The following is a 25522-nucleotide window of genomic DNA, read 5'->3' as shown; positions in this document are numbered from 1 at the left end:
TCTCCGATCAGTTTTTATAACAGCGACTTAATTCAGTTTGGCAAATTGTGTGGAAAGTGCTCGTGTGTAGGTGCTTGTCTTTACTTCATTCATTGTCAGTGGCGGTAATCGCCAGCATGTCTTTGCATAACTCTCCGTGCTTTGTAGCTAAAGCTAAAAATCTGTTGATGGCCTCTATCCATTATGATTACATCTTTTTTTATGTCCAGCAACCGCGGTATGTTCTTAACTATTAGATCTTGTCGAGAAACGTGGGTTTTGAGGACAATCCTGGTGGGACATCTGAGTTTCCTTTTGTCCAAATGTCACAGGAGGACGACTCCGAAAATGAGTTTTGGGATTATAAACCACTTAAGAAGAAAAGGAATAGACTGTCTGCACGATCGTATTCGTCTGCAAGAAGTACAGCTGACAAAGTCAACACAGTCCAAGCAGCTGATCCCCAACCAGCTGACAGCAGGAAGCGCGCTGCTGTTGACGGAGCAGGCCGCCAAAATGATTCTTCTGCTAACAGTAACGGGGATGAAGATGCCCAGGATCCTTCTGGAGACTTTTGCCCAATATGTCAGATGCCCTTTTGCATTTTGGTGGTGCAGACGCCCAGATGGCATATTGCTGAATGTCTTGACCTTCTGAGGGACACATGTGAAGGTAAAGACAAGACATCCACTCTACTTTTATAGATTCTCATGGTTTGAAAAGTAGGGATAAAACCATATTTTCATAAGCCATAAGATGTCTGAAGCCACAATCAGACTCAAAATGTGCTTTATTCATTCAACATGCGCCACTAATAAAATTGGATTGTAGATTTTTTTAAATGTAAAGATCAGTCAGTACATATTCATCAACATGTAAATATGCATGAATTTTATATAATAGGAATAATAACTAGAAGCACAGAAAGCAATGAAATAATTCATGTTACTGAGACAGTCCAGCAATTAAGAGACCAATGGAAAAGTAAACTTTTTAATAGATTATATCACCCTATTGTGCAAGGTTGTTAAGTGCTCGTGCTTATTGCACAGTGGTGTATTGCTCATATTTTACACAGATGTGCAGGTGCTGCTGCAGACTTAGCATACATAGATTTTATGGAAGCATTATTGCCATACTTATGCGTTTCTGTGCCTTAAGTCTCTGATCGGGTTTGTCGCCAGCCACATCCCCAACAAATAAGCCCTGGCAAATAACACACAAATACAAGGTACATGCAGCACATCCAGGGGAAATTTAAGATTGATTATGATTGCAATCAAATTAAGAACAAATTTAAAGCTACTCATCTTCTCTCACAACTAAATCAGAAAGTCATTTATACTGTTAATTTGTTATAATTTTGTTTATGATTTTTTTGTTTGCTTTATTTTTATGACTTCTGGCATTAGAGATTATTAAAATCAATTACAAACATACAAACATGTGATTTTATGATTTTTATTGTGTGAGTCACTGCATTTTTTGGTACTCTTTCCATTCCACGTGCTTAGTCTCTGTTTTTTATTTGTTCATTTCTTTTTTTAAACAGAATGTTCAGATGGCCTTCGATGCTTCTCCACTAATCCAAACCATTACAAGACGTTCAACCACACACTTCTGGCCCACAGTCGAGCAAACAGCAGCTTATCTCTTCCAAGTCAGTCAGAAGAAGGAACTGGTGAGAAGAGCGCTGGCCCAGGACTGTCCATCAGCGAGCTGAAAGGTTTTACCTTAGAGACTTCACAGGAGAGTCTCTCTACTTTATCCAACTGCAGCGATTCCCCTCAAAGTAGTCAGACCAAAACATCTTCCAAAATTACCAATGGCCTTCAGCTCCTGCGTTCCCCAGGCCCAGAGGATTTTAAGAAAAAGAAAGGCTGGTCGTCGTCAGCTAAAAGGCAAAAGTCAGTCAGTTCTTCCCAGGAAAGTAAAACCCACCTTTCATCCACTCCTCTGAAGGCTGAGAGAGAAGAGGGAACTCAACATTTACTCAAATGCGAAGCTTCTCTTAACACTAAGGACTCAATATCCTATTCTCCTATTTCTGAGATTCCTGTTGAGAAGGAAGTTAGAGATAGTGAATTTAGAAAAATGCTTTTTAATAAAGATGCATCTGTAAGTGAACATGAAGACTCAGTGGAACGATTAAGTGACTTTTTCTCAAGTGAAGATGAGCTACTGGCTGAATTTATTGATAATATGGAGTCTAATTATGTGCAAGCACAAGCGCATGCGCCCTTAAAGATCCAGCTGGAGTCAGTTAGCTCAGGCCTGCCCACTAATCAGCCAATCCAGCAAGCTGCTTCAGATTTTGATGAAATCGGAGCTGGTCTCATGGTGGAAAAAGAAGCTCCTTGTAGCTCAACCAGTCTTAGTAAAAGTATCATTCAGTCTCCAGAAAGTCTCGTGTTGGAGCGCCTCAGAGAAACGATTCAAGGTTCAGTGAGCCTGAAAGACAGCTTAGACTCAGGGGGGCCTCACACAAGTCCTCCTCAATCGTCTTCATCTGAAAAATCTCAAACCATGCCACCACAGAAGGGCCACGCCAAGCCAGGCCAGGCGTCCTGTCTGAAGCAGATGGACATTGGAGTGTTTTTTGGCCTCAAACCACTCAAAGAAAGTGAGAAAAAGGTTCAAAGTGGACCGAATGAGCTTGATGCTTCCGCTACACTGGTGATGGGGGAAACCTCAGGGGGACAGAGGCAGCCACGAAACAACAGGCAAAGAAGAAGCAAGGGTGAAGCACCTGCGGGTACCTCCAGGGGCTTAGGGGTAAACAGCCTTGTGGATGATCAGGGAGAACTGAAAAACCACAGAAGAAGAAGATGGAACAGAAGGAATGCTGATGGAGAAGTGGAGCTACCACGCTGTCCCTTCTACAAAAAGATTCCAGGTCTGTGCGTTGTTGCATGTATCACACTTTACTGCTTGAATCAGACTCTTCTTTGTTGGCCAAGTACATTCACACATACGAGGAATCGATGCTTTTGCATCTGTAATTTTTTGTTGTTTTAACAACTCTATTTTTATTTTCTTCAGGTACAAAGTTTGCCATAGATGCCTTCCGCTACGGGATGATCGAGGGCATCACCGCTTATTTCCTCACACATTTCCACTCAGACCATTATGGAGGTTTGACCAAAAGCTCCACATTTCCAGTCTACTGTAATAAAGTAAGTTCTGTTTTGTAAAGAATGAGCTCCCAAGCATCATCTCCCTCAGTTATTTCAGTGTATATCAGAAAAGGGAAAAAACAGGCAGCAGTTACTAGAGACAATCTATGACTTGATTGGGAGAAATGGGTTTAGTGTGCTGACTTTTTATGGTAATGTTCTTTTTCATAATTGGAAGGCTTTGAAATATACATTTTATCCTTTTGGAGGGGTCTCAAAATAGACCTCCCATTTAACCATGCACGAATATTTACAGGACATTATCAGCATGTGAATGCTAAATAATTATATATAAAGTGGATTGATTGAATGGGTTCCTTCATTGCTTGTTATTGGGGCCCCTGTTTGTGCAGCTTGTTCGGTAGGTCTTGGGTAAGTTTTGGGGTTGTTATTTTTTTTTCCTCCATGAAGTATCAGCAACACAGATTTTCTACATTTGTGTATGATCTGCGGCTGCTGCCCGTGTTTGTCTCGTGGTCAGATTACAGGGAACTTGGTGAAAAGCAAATTGAAGGTAGCGGAGCCGTACATCCACGTCCTCCCCATGAACACCCAGGTCACTGTGGAGGGGGTCACTGTCGTCCTGCTAGAAGCCAACCAGTGAGTTACCCACTGGACCTCAGGCACAGGCTGGGGAACACGTCTGTAATAGTTTTGAAGCTTCAAAAGAGACTTTGCACAATAAATATGTTGGTTTAGGGCAGTACTGAAGGCCCTGAGCCCCAGCTCACCCTTTTAGGGTGGTTTTGCTCTTTTATCCATTACTTTGAAGTTACTGATCGGCGAGCCCTTCGATCCAGTTCTAACTTCAATCCTCCTCTTGTTGTTCCAGTTGTCCGGGAGCTGCCATGCTTCTGTTCTTTCTGCCCGACGGCCAAATCGTCCTCCACACGGGAGACTTCCGAGCCGATCCCTCGATGGAGCTCTATCCCGAGTTACTCAGCTGCCGCGTGCAGACTCTTTATCTTGACACAACGTGAGCTCCCCTTTCCATCCTCATAGGCTGGAATATGCTCCCATTTGAAATGGCATTTTTTCTGTTCCAGTTACTGCAGCCCCGAGTACACGTTCCCCACACAGCAGGAAGTCATCAATTTTGCAGCCAGCACTGCTTTCGAACTGGTGGCGCTCAACCCGCGCACACTTGTAGTGTGTGGATCTTATTCTGTGGGAAAAGAGAAGGTCTTTTTTGGTGAGTTTTTGCACTAATTTTATGATTAATAGCTGTTGCATTTGGAAAAAGTGAAGTAGTGTCACTAAAAGTCTCAGTGTTTGAGTTTAATGTAGAGGGGGGGAGGGCTTCTTTTAATGTTACTGTAGAGCAACCTGGCCTTTCCTCTTGTGGAAAAGGTCATGAGAGCTGACAAATTGAAGTGGGAGTGGTGTGGAGAACAGGCGGATTAGTCTGGTTTTAGAAAAAAGGTGCTCTCTGTGTGTTTTTCTCATGTGAAGACAAATGGTCTTCTGACGCAGGACTTGGAGCTGATGGGTGTGTGGTCACGTAATCAAACAACATGAATTCGTCCTCTTATCCCCCTGTGCCCTGATAATCTTCACATGAAACAAAGACTGATGCAGTTACTTTGAGGAAAAAGCAGCTTTTACGCAGCCTTGATGTAGTTGGGACTAAATGCAAGCTGATGGATTCCCCTCTGGTTTTACCTTTATTGTGTCCTCTCTTCACAGCCCTCGCAGACGTTCTGGGGTCTAAAGTGAGCCTGTCCAGAGACAAATACAACACCATGTGCTGCCTGGAGTCGGAGCAAGTCAAACAGTGTATAACCACAGATTGGAAGGCAGCCCGGGTCCATGTTCTACCCATGATGCAGCTCACCTTTAAAGTGTGACTCAGCTGATTTTTAATTTGACATAATTCATTAATATTCCGCTTGCTAAGTAGGATACCTTTGATTTTTGATGAATAAAAATGGCATATTAGATTATACAGTTCCTTCAATAGGTTTTTCATCACTTTGTGCTTGTCCTTCTCAACTGGCTTCCAGAAACTGGAGCAACACTTGGCCCGCTTTTCCAGCCAGTATGATCAACTGGTGGCCTTCAAACCCACAGGATGGACATTCAGCCAGCAGGTGGAATCGGTGGGAGGGATTGAGCCAGATGTCAGTGGCAACATCTCCATCTATGGTATGACTTAAAGATAAACCTCTGAAAAGAAAAATTAAAAAATAACAAAACACTATTTACAATTTCACACACACTTCAGTTTAGGTTAAGGTTGTACTGGTTGATTTTGCCCTTTTCAATTTGGAACAGCTTGAGCTGTTACTGCTTTTATTAATCAGACTTGTGTAAGTATATTCTTTTACGGTAATTTTGCAATCACATGCTGACCTGCAAACATGGCCCTCGTCCTAGAAATCATTGTCCTCATTCCATTTGCCCGACAGCGCCCCCTTCTGGTCAGAAGCGTTGTGACGGCGGAGCTCTTGAGCTCCTCTGCTGACGGAGCTGAGATGCAGCTCCAGCTGCCATCATGTGAAGTGGTGCTTTTAAATGTGCACAGAAATTCATGATTCAAGTGCTGAAATTCTGTATTACACCAAAACAATTGGCTGATTTGCCTAGTTTGGGTTTTTGTTGAATTGACTTAAAATAAACAGTTATGAAATTTGTTTGGGGGCAAAAGAAGTCTATATTTTCAGATATTATCATTTTTTGATACCGTTGTAAGATCAAGTGCCAAACCTGTGGGGAAAAAAACCTGATCCTAAAACAAATTTTAAAAAACAACAAAAAAACACATGCAACTGAGCCTTTTTGTTACACTTGCTTTCAGTCTGTGGATTTGCTGATTTATTTATTTTTGTTGTTGCCAGAATCCTCCAGGTTTTGTAGTCTTACCAGGTTTTCCGGCTCATTTCCTTTAAAAAGTACGAGCGTTTGCTGACAGTGGATATAATTTGTTGTAATTGCAGTTTCCTGTTTTCTCTACCATGTATTTAATAAATGCAACAGCCATCTGGCTGCAACCTCCCATTACCAGCGAGAGGCTTTTGTGATGCACATCACGTTTAAATGGTTTGTGTATCAGTCAGGCAGACACCAATTTGGCCTCCCCCTCTTGGCCCATATTAATCACCTCCTTGATCTTTGCAGTCGATGCTACTCCTGCTCCCAATATTGTTCTCTGCATGTGGGGGACATCGCGTGTGGCTACGATAGCCTTATGGGTTCTGCTAGGCATTTAAAAATAAAATAAAAATAATGGAGGGGCATGTGGGAAGAAATGGGAGCAAAGATGTAATGACAGATTTTTAAAGCAGTTTGTTCTTCAGCAGCCACCATGTTTTTATGTTTGTTTTTTTAATGAAGTAACTGGGAACTACTAAACTACTGCAGAAGCCAGTGAAGCATTTCTGCTGACCTCAACCCCTGAATAAATCCTTTCATGTAAGCTGCGACGGTAACGGTCTTTATTTTTGTTGACAGGGATCCCTTACAGTGAACACAGCAGCTTTGTGGAGATGAAGCGTTTTGTCCAGTGGCTGCAGCCGCTCAAGATCATCCCCACCGTCAACAATGGCAGCTGGGAGAGCAGAAGAGCTATGGAGAAGATCTTTGGTGAATGGCTCATGGAAGCTAAAGCTAGGCGCTAACTATCAGAGCAAAACTGCTGTTAATGACGTAATCATCGCTGCTTTTGTTGCAGCAGTGATACTTTAAAGAGCCTCATTTTAAGTTTACCTCAGATTTCTGAGCTCTAAACGTTGGCAATTAATGAACAGAGAGCTCAAAGTAATGCTGGATAACCTTTCAAGCATCACGCTTTTGTCCCCAGGCTGAACTAAAATGACTGAATTTGTGAGCAGGTCTGGGGTCAAACCATGTAACAATTGGACGTGACATCAGTGAACTGGATTGTTTTAATGTGATTGAGGAATAAATAAATGTTTTATTGCCGTTTTACTTCACATGCAGCCTCGTCTGGACTGCTTCTGGGACTTGGCTTCCACATTCAATACCAATGTTGTGAAGTGGTTTCGTAAGTGCAAACTTGCCTTGAAGATTCTCTGGCAGATCCCTCAGTATTTATCTCCAAGGCAACAGACGCATGGTGTGGAGATTAGAACGTCCTCTCGCTAAATGTGCCGTCTGTAAGGTTCAAACTCCCAGTACGGAAAAGGTGAAATTTTGCTGCAGCTTCCCAGGATGAACACATGAATCTGCTGGTATTGTGGCATCGAGTGGCTGGATGTTTAGCCGCCCTTCATAACGCGAAGCATTAAAATGCAGATTGGCATCAGTTTGACATCTTTCTCTGCACCAAAATGGAGTCATGCTTACGCTCATCACCCGCTGCGACGAGGTGACAGATGTTATAACAGCTGTATATTTGCCCCCTGCGAGTCGCTATAATAAGCTGGATTCTTCACCCATGGGCATGAATTATGCTTGAGTAACCCCACTAAAATGGAACTGGCTCCTCGGGGTGAGTGGGCAGCTACTCATTCTGGAGGATTCTCAATGAGGCTGAACTGATGAATAGCAAACTTTGCAACGTTCAAAGATAGCTATGGATCATTGTTTTAAATTGGGGAAACTGGAAGGTCAGGTTCTGTCATTTCTCCTGTTGAAGACACACCTCCAAGTGTTTTATAACTGGAACAAAACAAAAGTAATCTGAGCAACAATGTAACCAAAAGCGCGGTTACAAAAGCTCGGTTACAAAAGTGCTTTTGGACGTCACAAATCTTAAAATACACGTTGAATGAATGTTGGGCACGTACATCATTTATTAGAAGAGAAAAACATTCACAGGCTGTTTTCATGCCCTTGTAGAGCTACATCTTTCAAAACACGACCGCCCCCTCCTCCACAAAAAAAAAGTAATAACTGTTTTTTGTAATACAGTTGGGGCCTGGCAGAGAGAGGTTTTAAATACAAAATCCATTTCAAGGTGTCTGCATTGTGACTGGACTGACTCATGACGAAGGTCAACGTCAGATATTGGTTTAGAGATGAGCTTTGTCCTTTGTCCCCTCTGGAAATGGAAAAAAAAAGATGTAGATCCCCCCCCCCCATTCGAAGTCAGTTGCCCACCATGTGACATCAGTCACCAGGTGCAATTACAAATGGGATTAAGGCCATATTGTGCAGTTTCCTGCCTGGGGAGTGATGGGCGAAGCATTGGGTGGAGGCGCAGCGTCACCCCGTCTGCCACACCAGTATCAGCCTCTACTGGGACACTCAAGCAGGCAGCCGCTCACAGAATTCCCAAGATAAACACAGGGCGGGTTAAATATAGAAGCACAGGTTTGACAGAGGACGCACAAAGCAAAGACGCGTTGACATTTTCCTAGTCTGTTATTGTGCTAGAAAAACAAAGTGTTGGCCTACAGTCAGCGCGTCTGATGGATGACATTCAAACTGGTCGCGCAACTTCTTGCTCAAGCTGCATTTTGGCACACAACTAGAACCCGAGTATCGAAGGGAGCGTTTTATACTCCCGCCCCGTCCAAAGACGGTATTATTTTAATGTGTGAATACTGGTCCTGTGCCTGTCATTTGATTAAACTCCTGGATTGAAGCTGATTTCTAACACAAGCATTCAAAAGAAATCACATTAGTTCAGTCAGAAGAAAAAAAAATTAAAAATCACCAGAAATCTATTAGTTTTTATAGTTATAGTTCCTCCGAGTTATGATTATTAAACCAAAGCTTTGCAACGGTGAACATTTCTGCAGTTACTGTGCACGATGCCCCATTTCTGTCCTACATTTTTGTGCCCTTTTGTTATCACCATGCAGGTGATACAAGGAAGCACACGAAACATCCGCCTTTTGTTTCCTTCTAGGGCAAAACTTAAAAACAAAGTCTTTGACTATGATGACGCATGCTGACTAAAGCGCAGGTCGAGGGGAACGAGTCCTTCTGTCCGATCGGCTTCACGGTGACGCCGGGTGCTGCATTTGAGATTCGTTGAAAGAGTCGTAGTCAGAAGGGAACCGCCCACAGCCGTGGGAAATGATGCTCAGGTGGCGAAAGTGGTCAGTGCAGAGAACACCCCCCCCCACTCAGAGAAAGGAAGAGCCATTAGGAAAACACCCAGACCCGCAGCCTCTCCTGGGGTGGATGGTTTTGTGGTCAGCCGCTGCAGATGCTGATGGGCGAATGCAGAGGGCGGCACCCGTGGAGGCGCAGGATGGTTACTTTCACCTGAAAGGAGACGTTAGGGTTGCTTTTTTGGGTTTGTTTATCCTGATCTGTTAATGAGTTCCAGGTTTTATGCATGTGAACTTTGTGAGGATGGGAGGAGGAATTCACCTCGTTCTTCAGAGACTTGCTGAGGTACATGTGGACCTCCTCCACGGTGCCAGCGTGCAGGTCGTTGATGGCCAGGATTTCATCTCCTTTGTGGAACAGGCACACTGACTGAGGCTGACCGGTCCAGCTACACACACTGACACACACACACACATCAAATCCATCTATGCGCTTCATTATATATGGGCTGTAATTTGTTTTTATGGTTGGATAATGCTGAATGATTTAAACATATTGTATAAGTATACTTTTGTTTTCCCTAAAAATGGCATTCTTGAAAACGCCGTTCTAATAAAAGGTCTTGACGTTTTCCTCATAGAACTGCACTTCATTTGCCTCTTATATCTCGGCCAAGAACACTCCTGCTGCCTTTACCTTCAGTCAAAAGATCACTGACACTCTTCAGCAGGTTGTTATAACTCTAAGTCGTCGCAGCAGGTGCCCCCACCCTTGCTGGTTTTAATGAAGTCTATGGGTCGTGTGCAGGCATCTGTATGAGTCTGCTGCAGATGCTCAGGCAGATGCTGCTCTGCTGCTCTGCCCCAACTGAGCTCCACTGAGCACAGTTCAAAGGCAACTTGGTTTGGCTTTGATTCTCTGTGGCGCCTCGCTGCCGTAAGCTCAGCTGGAGCTGGGATGCACCTGGGTATCCCCGGCGGACTTACATCGGTTTCCCCTCCACGTCCATGAGCGTCAGGTGTTTCTTCAGGTCGGCCCGTTTGACCACAACATCTTTTTCTTCGGTGGAGATGTCGTCAAGGCTTAGGGGAGGCAAGAAGAACAAAAGCTTAAATGGCACACAAAGGAGGGAAACTGGCCTTTTAATTAATATTGGGACGGGTTGCATCGGCAAAGACGTGTATCGACAGCATAAAGATGGACTTTTACTGCATGTCATCCACCAGCCGAACCTCCTCTTGCATAAACCTTCAGAAACAGCTCAAACCGGTCCAACGTGTCTGTCAGAGTGACTGCGTTCCTGTGTTTTTTTTAATCTTATCATGACTAACTATTCCAACTAATCTTTTAAGGCCTCTAAGATGTTTCTGACTTTGTTCGTGGCAACGCCACTGAATCACTGTCGCCACTGTCCAGTCCCATCCCATAGATTCAAACACTGCTTCCGTGAGCGTCACTGACGTGTTACTGTAAACGTGCGCTCACCTTTCCGTCGAGCTTTGTTTGTCAAGTCTGAAGAAGCTTGCTCTCTTAACCATGTCAACAGGAGAGGTGCAACCATTGTCGCTGGAGTTGCCGCTGGAGTCTGAAGACAGACGCGTTTCGTCTCTGCAAAAGCAGGTGGGAAAAATAAAGAAAAGAGGATTGTGGCAAATGCAGCGGTTGACAAATGCAGCACGGAAAGAGAATAAGAAGATAAGCCCTAATTCTAATGGACAGGCGATACAGACGCAAGTCCTTTGGCCTTCATGTCAAATGTAGCAGGAAGTTTTGCTAGCACAGCAGTCAGCCACTTAGGTGGAAATCAATGCAAGAGTCGGAGCTACCGCCTGAATTCTCAGAAGAGAAGAAAAACAGGAAAAATAGCATTTTACACAAGACACGACACAACTGGAAGAGGCACCAGGAGGTTAAACCTATTTACCTTCTGCTGCCGCATGAGCACAAGATGAGCAAAGGTAAAAGGACCGCGAATTTAACATAAAGGGCGCGATACAAGCACTGATGGCTAACGTGATGTGGGAATCATGCTGCACGACGGGTGGCAACAGTCTGACCTCTGGACGTCCCAAGAGGTCCTGAAGGTTCATGTCATTCCAACGTCAGACGTGCAGTCTCCCAGTGAAGGCTGATCACTTAATGCCCCTGCGGAAGTTGCTAAACAAGCCGAGAGGCCTTGCATCTCAAAGATTAGTGATTTGTCCTGATTTTATCCTTTTAAAGATAATACGTCTCAGCAAATGAGACTGGTTTCCACTGAGCAGTCCTTTATTTTGGGACCCGGGCAAAACAAGCTTTACAAAGGACGGGGAGATAAGATAAGATAAGATAAGATCGACTTCATTGATCCCACATCGGGGAAATTCACAACATCGGGGAAATTCACGAGGAAATGAAAAGGTAACGCATCACACTGAAGCACGACTGATCTGGGGTTTACCTGGTTTTGGGAAACGGCTCCTCGCGAAAGGTAGACAGTGGGTAAATCTGTGCCTTGGGGTTTTTCCTGGTGGCAGATTTCAGCAGGGAGTTTCTGGTAGCCGCCTCCACTTCATGGTCCCTGCAGGCGTTCCCAACAACAATGACGGCTCCAGTTCACATGCTGGCATTTGTTGCAGTGATTTACAGTGAAACTTACGCAGCCAGTTGGTCACTGGTGGAGCTGTACATCATTTCGTATCTACATCAGATGAATTTAAGGTTTGTAGGACTTGGCATCACAAATTCCATCACAATTAAATACAAAACATGTCAGAAATCACTCACATTGAGTCAATGCTGCCGTGATGAGATGGAACTCTATCCCCAACCTTGATCACATCATGAAAAAGGATCCAAAAACATGTTACTTAGTTTAAAAAAGCACTAAAAGAGATCACATATAGTAACATAAACAAAACAAATGCAGTTTATCTTCTTTCTACCTTTTTTATGGGTCTGGGAATATTGTAGATGGGATTTACCGGCTCAGACGCCCGTCTTTTAGGGAGCTCTTCACACTATTGGCCCATCAAACAGCAAAATTACACAGGACAAGAAATAATTGAGTCTTAAAGAATGCACAAATACAGTAGGAGAGGAGCTGCACCTTGGGCATTATTATATCCTTATCCATGTGGTTTGAGGAGGGGTCAGACAGGGACCGTTGTTTTAAATCTTGCTGGAAAAAAAAACGGATACACAAAACCACATGAAATCATTCATCCGTCCATCCATGTGGCATCAGGCCTGCCAATCTGTATTTAGCTTGTCTAAATCCAAATTTAGCTCCACATAAAGATGTGGCAAAATCCTGTAATGTGGCCCCACCTCTGCTGTCAGAGGGCTTAGCAGTGCCTTCGACTGGATGGGTTTGGAAATAACCTGGAAGGAGAAAAAAAGGGATTTATTCAAAAATAGATTGATCAAAACACTCCTTTTTGTCAGCGTGGTTTGTGATCAATAGATGAAAAGCAGAGTTTGAATATTTACCCTAATGTACGGGGGCACACTTGGCATTTCCTTCAATATAAGAGAGATGGTCAGTCAGGAAAGCAACACTCCAAGTGAAAATGCTCATTTTAAAAGTAAAAGTACCTTTGAATCCATAATTTTATGTGGTCGGTCTTTCATGGCTTCATATAGGTCACGGAACCAGTCATCCACGTCTTCACTGAAAGCAATAATTGTACAGGAAAGACTAAAGAAAAGCAAATCATCCTCAAATGGGGAAATGAAACATTTAGCCTGTGTTCATTTTAAATCCAATTGGAAAATCCAAATATAAAGCAAGAAGCACAGTAGCAAATTACTGTGCGCTGAGGGGAGAGGAAAAGCAATTCATGGCTGATAGATTGTTCCTAGCTTCAGGAAAACATTACCGCATCTGATTGTTAGATATCCCCAAAAAGCAGACAGTGTTAAAGACAACAGGAACAGGGAAAAAGAAAATATCCTTTAAACAGTACTAATCAATGTCTATTAATGAGTAAGTCATAAAAATCCAGCTTATGATGAAGTGCACCTTTTCACCATTACACTGGCAGAGTGCCGTAAAAGTGTCCTTTATTGCGTGTTTTTGTAGTGTAACTATGCAACGACACCCATTTGTTTAATCTCTAGGTTGACAGCTGCGGCATTTTTACACCTTTAAATTCCACCTGTAGCCTTTTTAAGCAGGTGACTGACCTGGTCTTCCCAATGAGGAAGAAATCTCGCTCTCCAGCTTTCATGTTGAGCACGCAGGACGGGGAACACTTGAGGTTCTTCTGGATCCATCCCCATTTCTGGTGTTCTTGAGGACTCACGTTCAGCAGAGAGACTCTGATGCAGGATTACACATTGTTTCAATGCTTTGCTGTAAAACTCACGTGTAATACAGGCACAAACACACATGCAGACTCTTGTAAATGTGTATGCTTGTGGGGACATACTGCGATAAGTCTATCCCCCCGAGCGGCTCGTCTCTTTTGTCCGCGGATTTAAAATACTTCAGCTCGTACTGTTTCTCGCTGACCTTGAACAGCACAAAATAGCGCTGCTTCCATGATTTCTGCAGGAGACATGCGGAGAACAACGAGGAATTAAACCTGCATGAGCAATAACAGCGGAGCGCCCAAAAGCCCCCCTTCCCACGTCTCCCCACGTCACCTCTGTCTTGAACTGTTTTTCAGGGGGAGACTTGCACAGAAATCCAGCTCTGATTTCCTTGGTCATGCCGGCTGGTTTGTAGAAAACTGCATTTCCAACTGAGAGGAAAGAAACATAGTTTTTAAATCTGTTTTCTGAAATCCATCAAGATCTTTGGGGGGAAAAATAGACTAACAAACGTATGTGTACATTACTACTCCATAGTTCAGTCGCCAACCATTTAAATGAAAATGTAGACTGTGAATATTGGTGTTGGGGTGTCCCACCTACATATTCCACCACATTAATCAGACCATGAATCACGTCTCCAAATGCAAACACTACCTGTGTTCTTTTGGCTCTTTTGCATGGTGACGCACACAAATCAATCAGACTTTGTCACTGTAGAAACATCAAGAAGGAAATAGTTACCCTATTAACCTCTGCAGCGCCGAAAAATACACCACTGCTGCTTTTAAATAACACAGAACTTGAATGTTGTTGATTATTTGTGGATGATTTCAGGACTGAGAAAAATACACGTTGTTATTGTTTTCACAGCGCGGCGGTCAACTTAGCCATGACAGCCAAATGCCTGTGTTTGCAGCAGATTATCCTTTAATGCTTTAATGTTCTAAAGTAAGAAATCAAACTCAGATACTTGGAGAAAAAACTCCTGTTCCTACCTGTGAGAGTTTCTGCTCAGCAGCGTCGATTCATTTGGAAGCTCTCTGTCGTCCTGCGACTGGAAAACACCAGCAAGGTTTTCAAACTGGGAACTGGAGTTTCCTGTTCGTCACTTCGGCGCCTTTTAAGGTCCACCCAGCACTCTGTTGAGCTGCAGAAATTCCACACAGAATTCCTTAAGGTGGAAAAAGACGTATGATTTGCATTGGTCAAATTACACTTTACAGACTTTAAATGTGTGGTTGGTGGATTATTTTTTGTTTTGATAATGAGCAGGTAATTATCCATCCATGCATCCATTCTGGGGCCCTTCTGGGTGTCATCATTCTTCTTGGTGGGACGTGCCAAAAATAACTCATGGGGGGGGCCACCTCATCTGGATCCTCTCAATTTGGAGCAGCAGCAGCTCTAATCCGAACCCCTCACGAGTCACCGAGCATTTAATCCCATCAGCCATTCCCTCTAAAACTGGCCTGGAGTCAGCAGCAGACGTAGCTCTTAGCCGAAAACATCCAGCTAATGTGTGTTCCTTGTAAATTTTGCACCATTCAAAAGGGAAATGAACTTTTCAAGGTGTAGATTTATGGCCAGGGAACATTGCTGCAACAAAAACAAACATATAAACAGGCTTTGGAGTGCACCGATCGGTTTGTTCCTGCTGATTTAAGTTTAGCTATGTGGTCTTTCAGAAACAGGCCCAAGCACCACGCCCTCTTCGAACCTGCGGTTCATCATCCGTTCTGCCTGCAGCGCCTGCAGAGACAGTCATGACCTACAGGCAGAAAAGCAGACGGAATCAAGCTTGAGTCAGTCACCGAGTGTTCCTGCCTGCATCTGTCACTCGCTAATTAACTTTGCTCAGTTCCTCCCTTAACATTGGGGCTGCTGTCAGAGGCAGCCATGAATTTAACAGCAGGTTTGCTGTGGCCGGCATGTTGACGCACGAAATAATCTAGAATCAGGCGTCACTCCGAGTGAAGTGAGCGATGAAGGCATGCGAGCCCAACAGCTGCGTTACCCAGCTGCTGAGGATTTCCTCACATTAACAAATCAGGTTTCTTTTAAAGTTGTAAGCTTAAAACTTTCGTCAAGAAATCCTCTAGTCAGTATTGTAGCCACACTCATGCTCACAGGCAGAACGACTGTCCTGAAATGGCTGCACACATGTTGTTTCCCTTCAGTGAGCTAGAAGCTATTAAAGAAGACTCACAATGTCACGTTAGGATCATTGTAGGAAAGGTGCTGTGAGCAGAGGTGGAAATGATTCTCTAATGCAGATGAACACCAGTAATAAGGCAACGTAAGGTGGGACGATTGCAGTTGAACTCACCCTGACCCAGCTGGACACCAAGCACAAGGTCACAGGAAGGACGCTGAAGCATTCGGGAGTTCGGGGGATTTCTGAAGCTGAAATCATGTTTGACACAGAGCAAAGGTAGGATCAGGTTTCAGGAAATGCCCCATGACGTGTGTGTTCTGTGCTGGAAAAAGAGGAACAGAAATATTCCTAATTTAGCAGGCATGTACGGGAATACACCCTTATTTAATCAGTATCCTGCAACCATTCGATAACTTCCTTATCAGAAGTGAATAAGTTGTGCTTATTGTTGTTTTCATTCCTGCATATTTGGTGAGGAGCTTTATTTCTATCCTGGAAACAGCTGCGGAACTTTGACATTCTCTTAACTGCAGATTTTAATGCATTCTGGCCTGAATCAGAGGGACTGACCTCTGACCTCCAGACACCAAATGTTTCAGGTCCCAGACCATCTGAATGCATCCAATAATGCAGCTATTTTTTTATTTTTTCAATCAATCTTCAGGGATCTTTTGGAGGAAAGAAAGAGAATGGCCCAGTTGCCCCTTGATCCCGGTCGGCTCTCCCACCCTCAGTCAGCCAGTGAGTTACCACAGGAGTTGGGTTTTTGGGTTAAGCTTATCTAATCACAACAGTTCCAGTCATTCAGGTTTTCCTTCATTCTGGAGACACAGAAGACATCTAAATGATTTCTTTTTTTGGTCATTAAGGGCTTAGAAATGTCACTATTTCGGTTTGTACTCTGGAATACCGCTTTAAAAACAGCACCTGTCTTTAGAAAACAGCATAGCTTTTATTGTTTGCAAGAAAAATGACACACAGCTCATTATTACATAATGATTGCTCAAGTTTTAATACAGGAAAATGTCTACACAAGCATCTGCTTTGATTCTTTTCTTCAAATAAAATCGCCCCCAAAATAAATAGTTTTTATAAAAGGGCCAGATTATACTTTCATTCATTCTTTTATTTCCCAAAGTCTTATCAAATATATTCCTGAGGACAACAGCATTTAACACCTGAAAGCGTTCAAATTGTTTAAAAAAAAAAAAAAAAATCATTCAAAAACAAGTGGAACAAGCAAACACTCTTTTCAGCACAGGTTGGGCATCACATCACTGATGAGAGATCCATGAGAGACAGGTCAACAGCTGTGGCCGCGGGGACGCGTCCCATCTCCCAGCAGACTTTTATAGTGTGTAAAATCTGACTAAAAACAGGGGAACTGACAGATTTGGCTATCGCTAACCTCCCCCTGCGTGACCGACATGTGAACCATGTGAATGGCAGAATAAAAACACGCACTCACATTGCGATGACAAAAGTGCGTTGCAGACGTGTGGATTGAGTATGTGCAGACCACCAGTAATAGCTGCCTGTAGTTGATGGACTCCTAACGTGACAAAAAGCAACGTTGCAGGAACAGATTTTTGGGAGGAAAATCTGAATCTATGACTTCAGACCGAACCCTAAATCTGGTGCTTTTTATACTGTTTAGGCTTTGAAAGACTAGTTGTCTTTAATATCCTATTGTAGTGTAATGAAATGATGATGTACAACAGCGATATACAGTAAAATGTGGTGTTTGTGTTTTGGGCCTCAGTCCATCCTGACTCTATGGAGTGTCCTTAATTTAAGACACAGTTCTGGACACATCTCTCCCTCCCCATCAGACTCCTTCAGCGGGTCTTCCTGCTATTTTAAAGAAACTTGTGTCTCAATTTGAAAAAGGGGAAATCAAATCACACGGTGTGTTGACTACACAAATCGTGCACTTCTGCTGAACAACGAGCAAGTCAACGTTTTCATCCTCATGCTTAATAAAAGGGCAAATTGCAAATCAACTATGGGAACGGACCGTGTGATACACAGCAGAATGACCGTACCTTCCCAGCCAAACACGACCTGTCTCGCCGCTTCCAATTACAACATTTAGCCACGACACGAGACGCTAAAGAACCTGAGGATGCTGCTATTGATCTGAAGTTGCTAGGAAGGCTGGGACACAACGCCGTCGGTACAAAGCACTATTGCCTTTCTCAGTGTCCCCCCCCCCCCTCCCCCCAACTGTGGATACAAGAAAACAGAGAGATGAAAAGTGCCTGACCCATTTTCCAGATGTATTTGTTCCGTTCATCACTCAGAACCTGGATGTCAAACAAAAGCCTTCATTTAATAGGCCCATGTGCTGCTTATGTGGCGCTCTCAAGTCCATACGGAGGGTTCTGAAGGGTTCCTCGGAGCTGATGAAACACTAATACTTGTGCTTTATTTAAAAATGGTTCAAACTCTTTCATAAGGCCGGTCTAATAATGGTCAATTATAATGATGTAACTGTCCTTGTGTTATCGGACAAAGACAATGTTGTCTGAGAAACACACCTAAATAAACCATTCAGAACACACACACACACACACACACACACACACACACACACACACAGAGGGTTTTATGCTCTTTTCTACACTGATCACTGGAAATGCTGGAAAATGGAGAGACACATATTTAGATATCATTCCCTAAACCCACAACAAGTGGCAGCACATATTCTGGGCTGGTAGTTTAACATGGATAATTTACAGTGCCTGTGAAAAATAAATAAAAAAAATTCGAAATAGAAGATCAGCTCAAGTGTGACGCCACTATTCTGAAGAAGAGCCTGAAGAAGAAGTTCCACCATAAACACATGAACAAGGAGTGGTTCATTAATATATATATTCACATATATATATATGTGAATATATATAATTCCTTCTTTGTTTGTCCAACAGCGTGCTTGTTTTCAGGCCCAAGTGAACCTGTTAAGTGTGCCTCGAAGTCATCCCTGAATGCTTTGATTGAATAATCAGCACAGTCAGTCAGTCAGTCAGTCAGTCAGTCAGTCAGTCAGTCAGTCAGTCAGTCAGTCAGTCAGGTCCGCTAACAATCAGTTAAAGTACAGTTCTTTTGTCAGCATCGAGACCACGCAGGGGATCTGCTTTTTCTCACTGAAGCGAGGGTCCTCCGACCAGGACTCAAAGCTGGTAGCCACCATGTAGTTGACCCGCGTCAGGATCTGCATAATCTCCAGCTGTTTGCCAAACTCGCTGAGGACATTGCAGAGGGCCTGAACGAACCAGGAGCCACGCCCGGGGTTCCTCCACGAGTAATACCCTGAAAATCCAGCATGAGATGCATTTGTGGTAACAGACACTATTTCACGTGAGGAAACCTCAGCATGTGTCTACCTGGCACTGTGGAGTAGGCGAACAGGAAATCTGCCTCCACGGGGATCTTGTGTCTTGGGTTAGCATCCGTCTCCATGGTGTCGTTTGGCGGGCCAGAATCTGTCTGTATGCCATCATCAAACTCTGAACCCCGACAAGCCTGGTGGAGTAAATGAAATGACATTTCATTGTGATCCTGAGTAGCTTTCTCAGCGCAGACCTGGTGAGGCAATTAAAAATGATCTTTTTATAGCTGAGATGGGAATATTTTCACAGAACAACCACCTGTGGAAATCACCTTAGCTGCATTGACATGTTTTCCACTTCCTTTTTAATAGCTTATTTGCACATTTCCTCCAAAGCATCACACACAGGCAGAATCCCAACTCCCCTTTTGACCCCTCCGTCTACTTTTGTCCCTCAAAACACAGTGGCAGGGAGAAAACATTCCCCTAAGAAGTGTCGGCCACTTGACTACTGTGTTATCAAACACTGTTGCAAGCATGAGCGATACATCACAAAGAATCAATATGCCGTCGTCCACGGCGACAGTTGCTCTAGTGTTATTTGCAGTGAATCTGCCATCGGTGAAGTGCGCATTAGCAGCAGATGCATGATCGCAAATGATTTAAAATGTAACTACCAATTCAAAACAGGGCTAAATATTTAGGCGCATTAGCCAACAATTTAACATATGATTTAAAACAAAAGAGCGTCGTTGGTGTGAAAATCAAATCAACCGTGCTTAATTACATTTAATTGCTTCCTTTTCTTGTCTCTACCATCGTGTCTTTAAGCATGGTGTACCTCTGTATTCTCTACTCCTTCCTTTCAAACAAGGTCTCGGTTTGTCCTCATTGTCCCCCTTAGCCCTACCCTTGACCTTCTGGAGAACTGAGACGCCCCTTCGCTTGGCTAAGGGGTAGAATTGGGATTCAGCCTTACTGTATAATGGATTTCACTGCAACTTAAGGTGATAGTAAAATAGAGCTGATGCCAATTAAGAAAAGTCTTTACAATTTCCTACCTGGATGAAGAAGAGTTTGGGCTTTCCGACTAAGCTTTTGCACATGTCCCCCCTGAACAGAGAGGTCATGGTCTTTATGGGCATGGCGCCGTCTGTTCCGTAGATCATGCCCTCCTCACCGTGGCTTAGCAGGATGCAGGCGAAACACGAGCTGTCGCTGTGGTCTTCCTCTGAGGCTGACCCACACACACACACACACACACACACACACACACACACACACACACACACACACACACACACCCAACTCTTAGCTTGGCTCAGTCCTCTATAAAACTCCATCGGTAAAGGTTCTCTTCTATGAACATGCACACTGCTGTCTCACTCATCGTCGGGAGTGAATCCATCTGGAATTGAATTCCCATTCCTTCATTCATGAAGCGGTTTGAAATTGAGGCCGGTGTCGGTAGTGGACAGTCTGTGGCCCACTCAGAATGAGTAATGAAACTAAATGGGTTTGGCTCATTACCAAAGCCAGGACTTTGGCTTTGGTGCTGCCTTCAGGAACAGGCAGCATATCCACTGCTTTACTGCTTATTTAGCTTTCTCCATTTCTAAATCTCAAAAAGCAAAATGTGATTTGAACCCAGATCTGGAAGGTCAACAGCGTGGTCAGATATTACTGAGGAGCAGGAAACAGCGTTTGCTACAACGGGGCACTGCTGTAACTGACCAGCCTACAGACAAAAGACCCCACAAACTTTGGCCTTTATAGAGACAACAGTTGAGCTTTGCTGGGACACTAAAGCTGTCCTGAATGAAGGCAGGTTCAATGTAAAAACCACTGGATCACACTGGATCTGCTTCGGCTAATGGAGGCGGTTAGGTGGACAGGACGTGGTTATATTTCAGTACGTCCCTGTGAGAATTCAAGAGGAAATGTGTGGCCGTCGCAATCAGATACATCGACACCTGACGGTCTCACCCTCTCTGAGGAGACGTTCCATCTTCTCACACGTCTGATCGTTGTAGATGAAGACATCAAAGCCGAGGGTCTTGAAGCACTTGAAGAGCTCGCCGGCATCTCGATCCGTACCGTTGCGTACATTCATCCCTGTTAAAAACAGGCAAACCCTCTGCTAAGGGTGAACGCTCACAGCACGACGACGTGTTACAAGAGTTAGATTAGATGTCTTTTCTCTACCTGTCTTCTCATCAAAGTTTTTGTTGTTGATGATGATACACTTTCCCACGCGTTGGTGGCTCATCTTATACTGGAATGTTGGTGAAACAATTCTGTAATGGCTTTCAGAACAGTAGTCCTGCTCCCGCATCTGGCCATCCTTGTTCTTCTTACTGACAAATTCAGAGGAAAAAAGAAACACTTTACTGGACATTTTTGGATGTAAATCTGGATCATCATTTTTGAGCTGTCCAAAGTACAAAATAAGGTGCACTAGTGTTTACAAAAGCCTTGTTCTGTCCTGGCAGAGTTTGACAGCTTCGCTCTACCTTTTAAAGCTGAGCAGCTTTTAACGCTGTTTTTAAGGCTGTTTAAAAGGTACTATCAGTTAATATTTTGAAGCATCGATAAAAAAAGCCAGATTTACATCCAAATCTGTGCACCCAGGTCATTAAAAAAAGGACAAAACACAGCAAAAAAAAGAGAAACAAATGGACAATTACACACAAATCCCCAACACAGGTAAAGCCTCTTTGAAGGCACAGATAAAGAGGGAAAAAAACACTTAAAAGCAGGTCCGCAACCTTGAGAAAGCACTTAGAATGGTAAATTCTATCTTACGTGGTTGTGACCGACAAGTCTGCCATTTTTCACAACATATGCTGAACCACACAAATAAAACAAATAAGAAGCACACACTCGGAAGAGTTTCAAAAATCAAAGAATACATACGTTGTCAAATGAGGCATTAATTTTGCAGCCAAATGTGGTTGCACTGATCCAGGACGAGGCTTGAGAAGAAACTAGAACATGTTCGCCTCGCTCAGATATCGATAAGTCGTAAACGCGGTGATGTAGACTGAGCAAGAGGAAATCTTCCACCAGTGAGAATTGTCACAGACTTGTTATATTTCATTCTTTAAAAGGTCCGTCTGGAAACCTAGACTGACAGCGGCCTATTGGGGGGCTTCGAAATGCCAAGCTCGTTCCAGAAAAGCCTAGTCATCGAGTCAGTAGTCGCGGGAACAATGCACAGCAACGCGTACAGTCTCTTACACTCACAGGCAGCACAACCATATTCCAATAAACATGTGATCCAGAACTTTTGGAGAACCCCCTCCCACCTTGAAATCGTGCCATCATATTGCACCAAACAACTGCCCGAGGGTGGTCAAAGAGCTGCAGCTCAGTACGGCTGTGGGCTGGTCCCGCCAGAAACAGGAGCGGGCAGGAGGCCAGCGGAGAGAAGTAAGAGGCGGTCGGGTCTCCTTACCTGGGTTCGTCATTAAGCGCTACGCCACTCTGCATCTGAAATTCGTTGGTTTTGTCTCTTTTTTGTTTTGTTTTTTGCTCTCCCAAACCAAGTTTCTTCAGATCTGGCAGCTTAATTTTTGGCTGTGTGCTAGGATACTGACATGCTCTCTGTGCTGGATGGACACCTGACTGGGCCAGCAGGTGCTCAGGACAGGGGCGGCGCACTGTGAGCCCCCTGAGTCAGCACCCTCGCCACCACACCAGTGCTTTCTAAAGGCCTATTCACACATGGCCCCTTGTGCCTCGCTCCCTGCTGAGGTCAGACAGGGCAACGAGTTGCTCCTCTGCTGACGGGCACAGAATCCACCTGGACTGATACAGTGCTCAAGCAATCCAGCAGGGCGGCAGCACTAAAGTATTAGAGGAAACTCTCCTGACATCTTAGCTATTATGTCTGAATTCAAAATAAGAGCAGAGAAATAAATACATTTCCCCAATCGTAGACAATTATCATTGGAATCAATACAATACACACACGGAGTGAGAGTGAAGTTGACCGTATAGGGCCGATCTGAAGATCTGTTTCAGGACTGTGGTGCCTTTGACAAAGCTCTAGTCCTTAAGGGTGACCCAGCTTTGGACTTGGTGAGGTTACGCTGCAAGGTTACTGAAACTGCAGTAGTTCTGAATGTATGGTTTCTGTAGAACCGTGAGTCATGTCCTCTTAAAGCACAAATAACACAAACCTAAAGCACAAACTTAAGATGACTCATTTTAAAGTGGTGGATTCTGTGGGCAGCCTTGCAACTGTGCAAATCTAACCTAAACCAGGCGATTTAAGATAAGACTTAGATAAATAACAAACTAGGAGAGCACAAAGGAGCATCTCCACTGTTGCTGGCCCCAACCCTCAAAGGTTCACAGTGCCCCCCTGTGGCTCAGAGCGGTAAAGCATTCGAAATGTGGTCATATTAAAACGTACTCATACTTATAATAGAGATAAAGTGAGACGTTCAAAGGGCGGCCCCACATTATCCGACATCATATCAAATATAAATATTTTTATTTCTGTAGGGTTTAGTTCTGGGTTGCCTCTTGAGGACTGATATCAGCCATAAACCTGAATTGAAGACAGCTTGAACAAGCCCTACCTTACCACTATAATTATTTTATCCAAAGGTGGAGAAAAGAATGTGAATTGTCCAAAACCTGTTGCTTCTGAAGGCAGCAGGTTGAAACCATGTTGCATTGGAAGCATTAGCTCCTGAAATGCCATCAGTGTTCTACAATAGGACAAAAGGCCTTTACCAGGATCTTCAGCCAGGCTCTCCTCCAGTTCACCATTCAGCCTGTCTAAAGACATCTGTCATCTTTCATCTGCCAAAAAAGACTACCATCACCATCCTCAATGAGTACAGGCTGGTGGCACTAACACCCTTGGCCATGGAGTGCTGTGAGAAATTGGTGCGAGGTCATGTGATTTCAAGCTTGCCACCTGCCCTCCACCCTCAACAGTCTGTGTGTTGCAATCCTGAGCCAGCTAGAGCAGAAGGGAGTTGCGCAAGGCTTTTTTGCAACCTGCACGCCACACCAAACAGAAGTGCAACATTCTTCTGTTGTGGTGGACTGACATAAAGCAGCCTGGCCTCTACGTGGCACTAATGTCCTGCGGCAGTTGCTGCTGGGGCCTATTAATGCTGCTGACATGTTGGTGGACCGTGCTGGGTCGTCTGCTATCCCTGTGCTGACTGCCAGGTTCAGTGATCTGTCAGGTTGGCACGTGTCAGATGTCCATTCTGAAGCAACAAAAGGCATCCTGACAGTCTCTCCAGGTGGCTCAGGAGGTGCAGAGCAGTGGTGATGGCATTGGTGATAAGCCAACTGGGGCACAAGTTACTGCCGCCGGTCTGTGGCCAGTGATGCAACTCAGTCCCTTTTGGAGACAGAGATGATGGTGTGAACTGTTTTAGGGCTCCACCCAGGAACCCTGAACGGCGTTCTGCACAGACCTTGAGCGCTTTGCTCTGTATTCATGTGTCTCTGTGTGTTTACAGCCTTCAGCGCCTCTCTCAACTGATGTTGCTTTGAAGCTGCATCATTGGATCAGAGGGGCAGAGTGGGAACAACAATCTACTAATGCTGAGCTCCAAAGTGTTTCTGTATTCCAGGCTGCTGGAGAGACAGGGTGGAGCAACAGCATAGCACTCATGTAGGGGAATCTGCAATGATATTTGAATAAAAATCTTTGTACTGAATGACAGAGTACTGGATGACAGCATCTGTATACCAATGTCATTATACACTGAAACATGTTGTCTACATGGTATGTTTGACCTGTGAGAGGTTAAAGATCTCACACTGGATTTATCAGTTCTACAGATATGTGATACATGGATAAAAAACAAATCATGACACTACAATATGCCAAAAACACTCAAAAACTGTTCCTTCTGAGTTCCAATACTTGATGGATACATTTTTAAAAATAGCTCAAAAGCACCCTGCTGAGGAAATTACGAGAAACGATAGTGAAAGTTGAGTTCCAGGCAAGGAAATTGAAAGTTAGTCTTTTTTTTTATATCCTGGATCAAAATTGTGTGGTTTTCTCATGGAGATTCCAGCTTCCCCCCGAGTTTTCTGCACACAGAAATCACTAAATCACCTCTTGAAGAGCAGAAATCTCCCTTTTCGATCTGGTTTGGCGTCTACGTCGTCTTCACTCTGGCCTCCCTCTTCCACTTCAGCCCCCAGGTCAGATATCTCAGTGGGTTCTCCAGCCATCTGCATCGATTTGCGCATATTATACCAATATAATATCATGCATATTATATAATACGTACGCTTCTACTATTGCTCGTCGTAAACCACTTTAGGGCGTTGCAGGCTGATGACATCAGCAGCAACAGAATAATTTACTTTTAAAATATCTTCGGCTCATATTGGAGAAGTCAGCAAAAGTTTCGACTTACCGTTCTACGTTATTCCGAGGCAGTTTTATTGTACATACGTATTTGTGTTTGTATTCTTGTTCTTGTTCTTGTCTGAAGTTGAACGCAGTTTCCGTATTAAACCTGGAATGATAAGAGTTCGCTCTGCTCGGGTACGGGCGGTGCGTCATGACGTCAGAGCTTTGCGTCAGCCAGGTCTGCCCTGTGATTGGACAGGAGCCGGACAGGAAAC

At 44.0% G+C, this 25522-nt stretch overlaps 3 protein-coding genes across 4 annotated transcripts; 1 reads left to right on the top strand and 2 right to left on the bottom strand.

Moving 5' to 3' along the window:
- The first annotated feature begins 95 nt into the window (after positions 1 to 95).
- Positions 96 to 7087, top strand: dclre1a (DNA cross-link repair 1A (PSO2 homolog, S. cerevisiae)). 2 transcript variants are annotated; one of them, XM_057027503.1, is made up of 9 exons: positions 96 to 651; positions 1532 to 2875; positions 3022 to 3155; positions 3637 to 3755; positions 3988 to 4131; positions 4202 to 4347; positions 4842 to 4996; positions 5159 to 5300; positions 6606 to 7087. In XM_057027503.1, exons 1-9 carry the CDS (start codon positions 303 to 305, stop codon positions 6770 to 6772), a joined length of 2700 nt encoding a protein of 899 aa, XP_056883483.1. In that variant the 5' UTR covers positions 96 to 302; the 3' UTR covers positions 6773 to 7087. The 2 variants fall into 2 exon arrangements, with proteins under 2 accessions (XP_056883483.1, XP_056883492.1); XM_057027512.1 differs by lacking the exon at positions 6606 to 7087 and adding an exon at positions 5564 to 6152.
- Positions 7088 to 7885: 798 nt separating this feature from the next.
- On the bottom strand, positions 7886 to 15882 carry LOC130522794 (pleckstrin homology domain-containing family S member 1-like). Its single transcript, XM_057027518.1, has 18 exons — positions 15745 to 15882; positions 14414 to 15186; positions 14073 to 14129; positions 13749 to 13846; positions 13532 to 13650; positions 13287 to 13421; positions 12696 to 12771; positions 12591 to 12620; positions 12429 to 12482; positions 12208 to 12279; positions 12044 to 12118; positions 11886 to 11929; positions 11758 to 11799; positions 11560 to 11679; positions 10605 to 10727; positions 10106 to 10201; positions 9441 to 9576; positions 7886 to 9332 (listed from the first exon to the last, which is right to left on the bottom strand). Exons 3-18 carry the CDS (start codon positions 14095 to 14097, stop codon positions 9261 to 9263), a joined length of 1317 nt encoding a protein of 438 aa, XP_056883498.1. The 5' UTR covers positions 14098 to 14129; positions 14414 to 15186; positions 15745 to 15882; the 3' UTR covers positions 7886 to 9260.
- A 623-nt stretch (positions 15883 to 16505) lies between these two features.
- casp7 (caspase 7, apoptosis-related cysteine peptidase) lies at positions 16506 to 25470 on the bottom strand. Its single transcript, XM_057027544.1, has 7 exons — positions 25312 to 25470; positions 25005 to 25123; positions 21110 to 21261; positions 20891 to 21019; positions 19966 to 20141; positions 18960 to 19098; positions 16506 to 18885 (listed from the first exon to the last, which is right to left on the bottom strand). The coding sequence occupies exons 2-7, from the start codon at positions 25121 to 25123 to the stop codon at positions 18659 to 18661; spliced, it is 942 nt and encodes a 313-aa protein (XP_056883524.1). The 5' UTR covers positions 25312 to 25470; the 3' UTR covers positions 16506 to 18658.
- Between the last annotated feature and the right edge of the window lie 52 nt (positions 25471 to 25522).

This window comes from Takifugu flavidus, chromosome 1 (genome assembly GCF_003711565.1).
Source record: "Takifugu flavidus isolate HTHZ2018 chromosome 1, ASM371156v2, whole genome shotgun sequence".
NCBI classification, from domain to species: Eukaryota; Metazoa; Chordata; class Actinopteri; order Tetraodontiformes; family Tetraodontidae; genus Takifugu; species Takifugu flavidus.
Note: the sequence above shows the minus strand (reverse complement) of the source record. Positions and strands in the feature narration are given on the sequence as shown.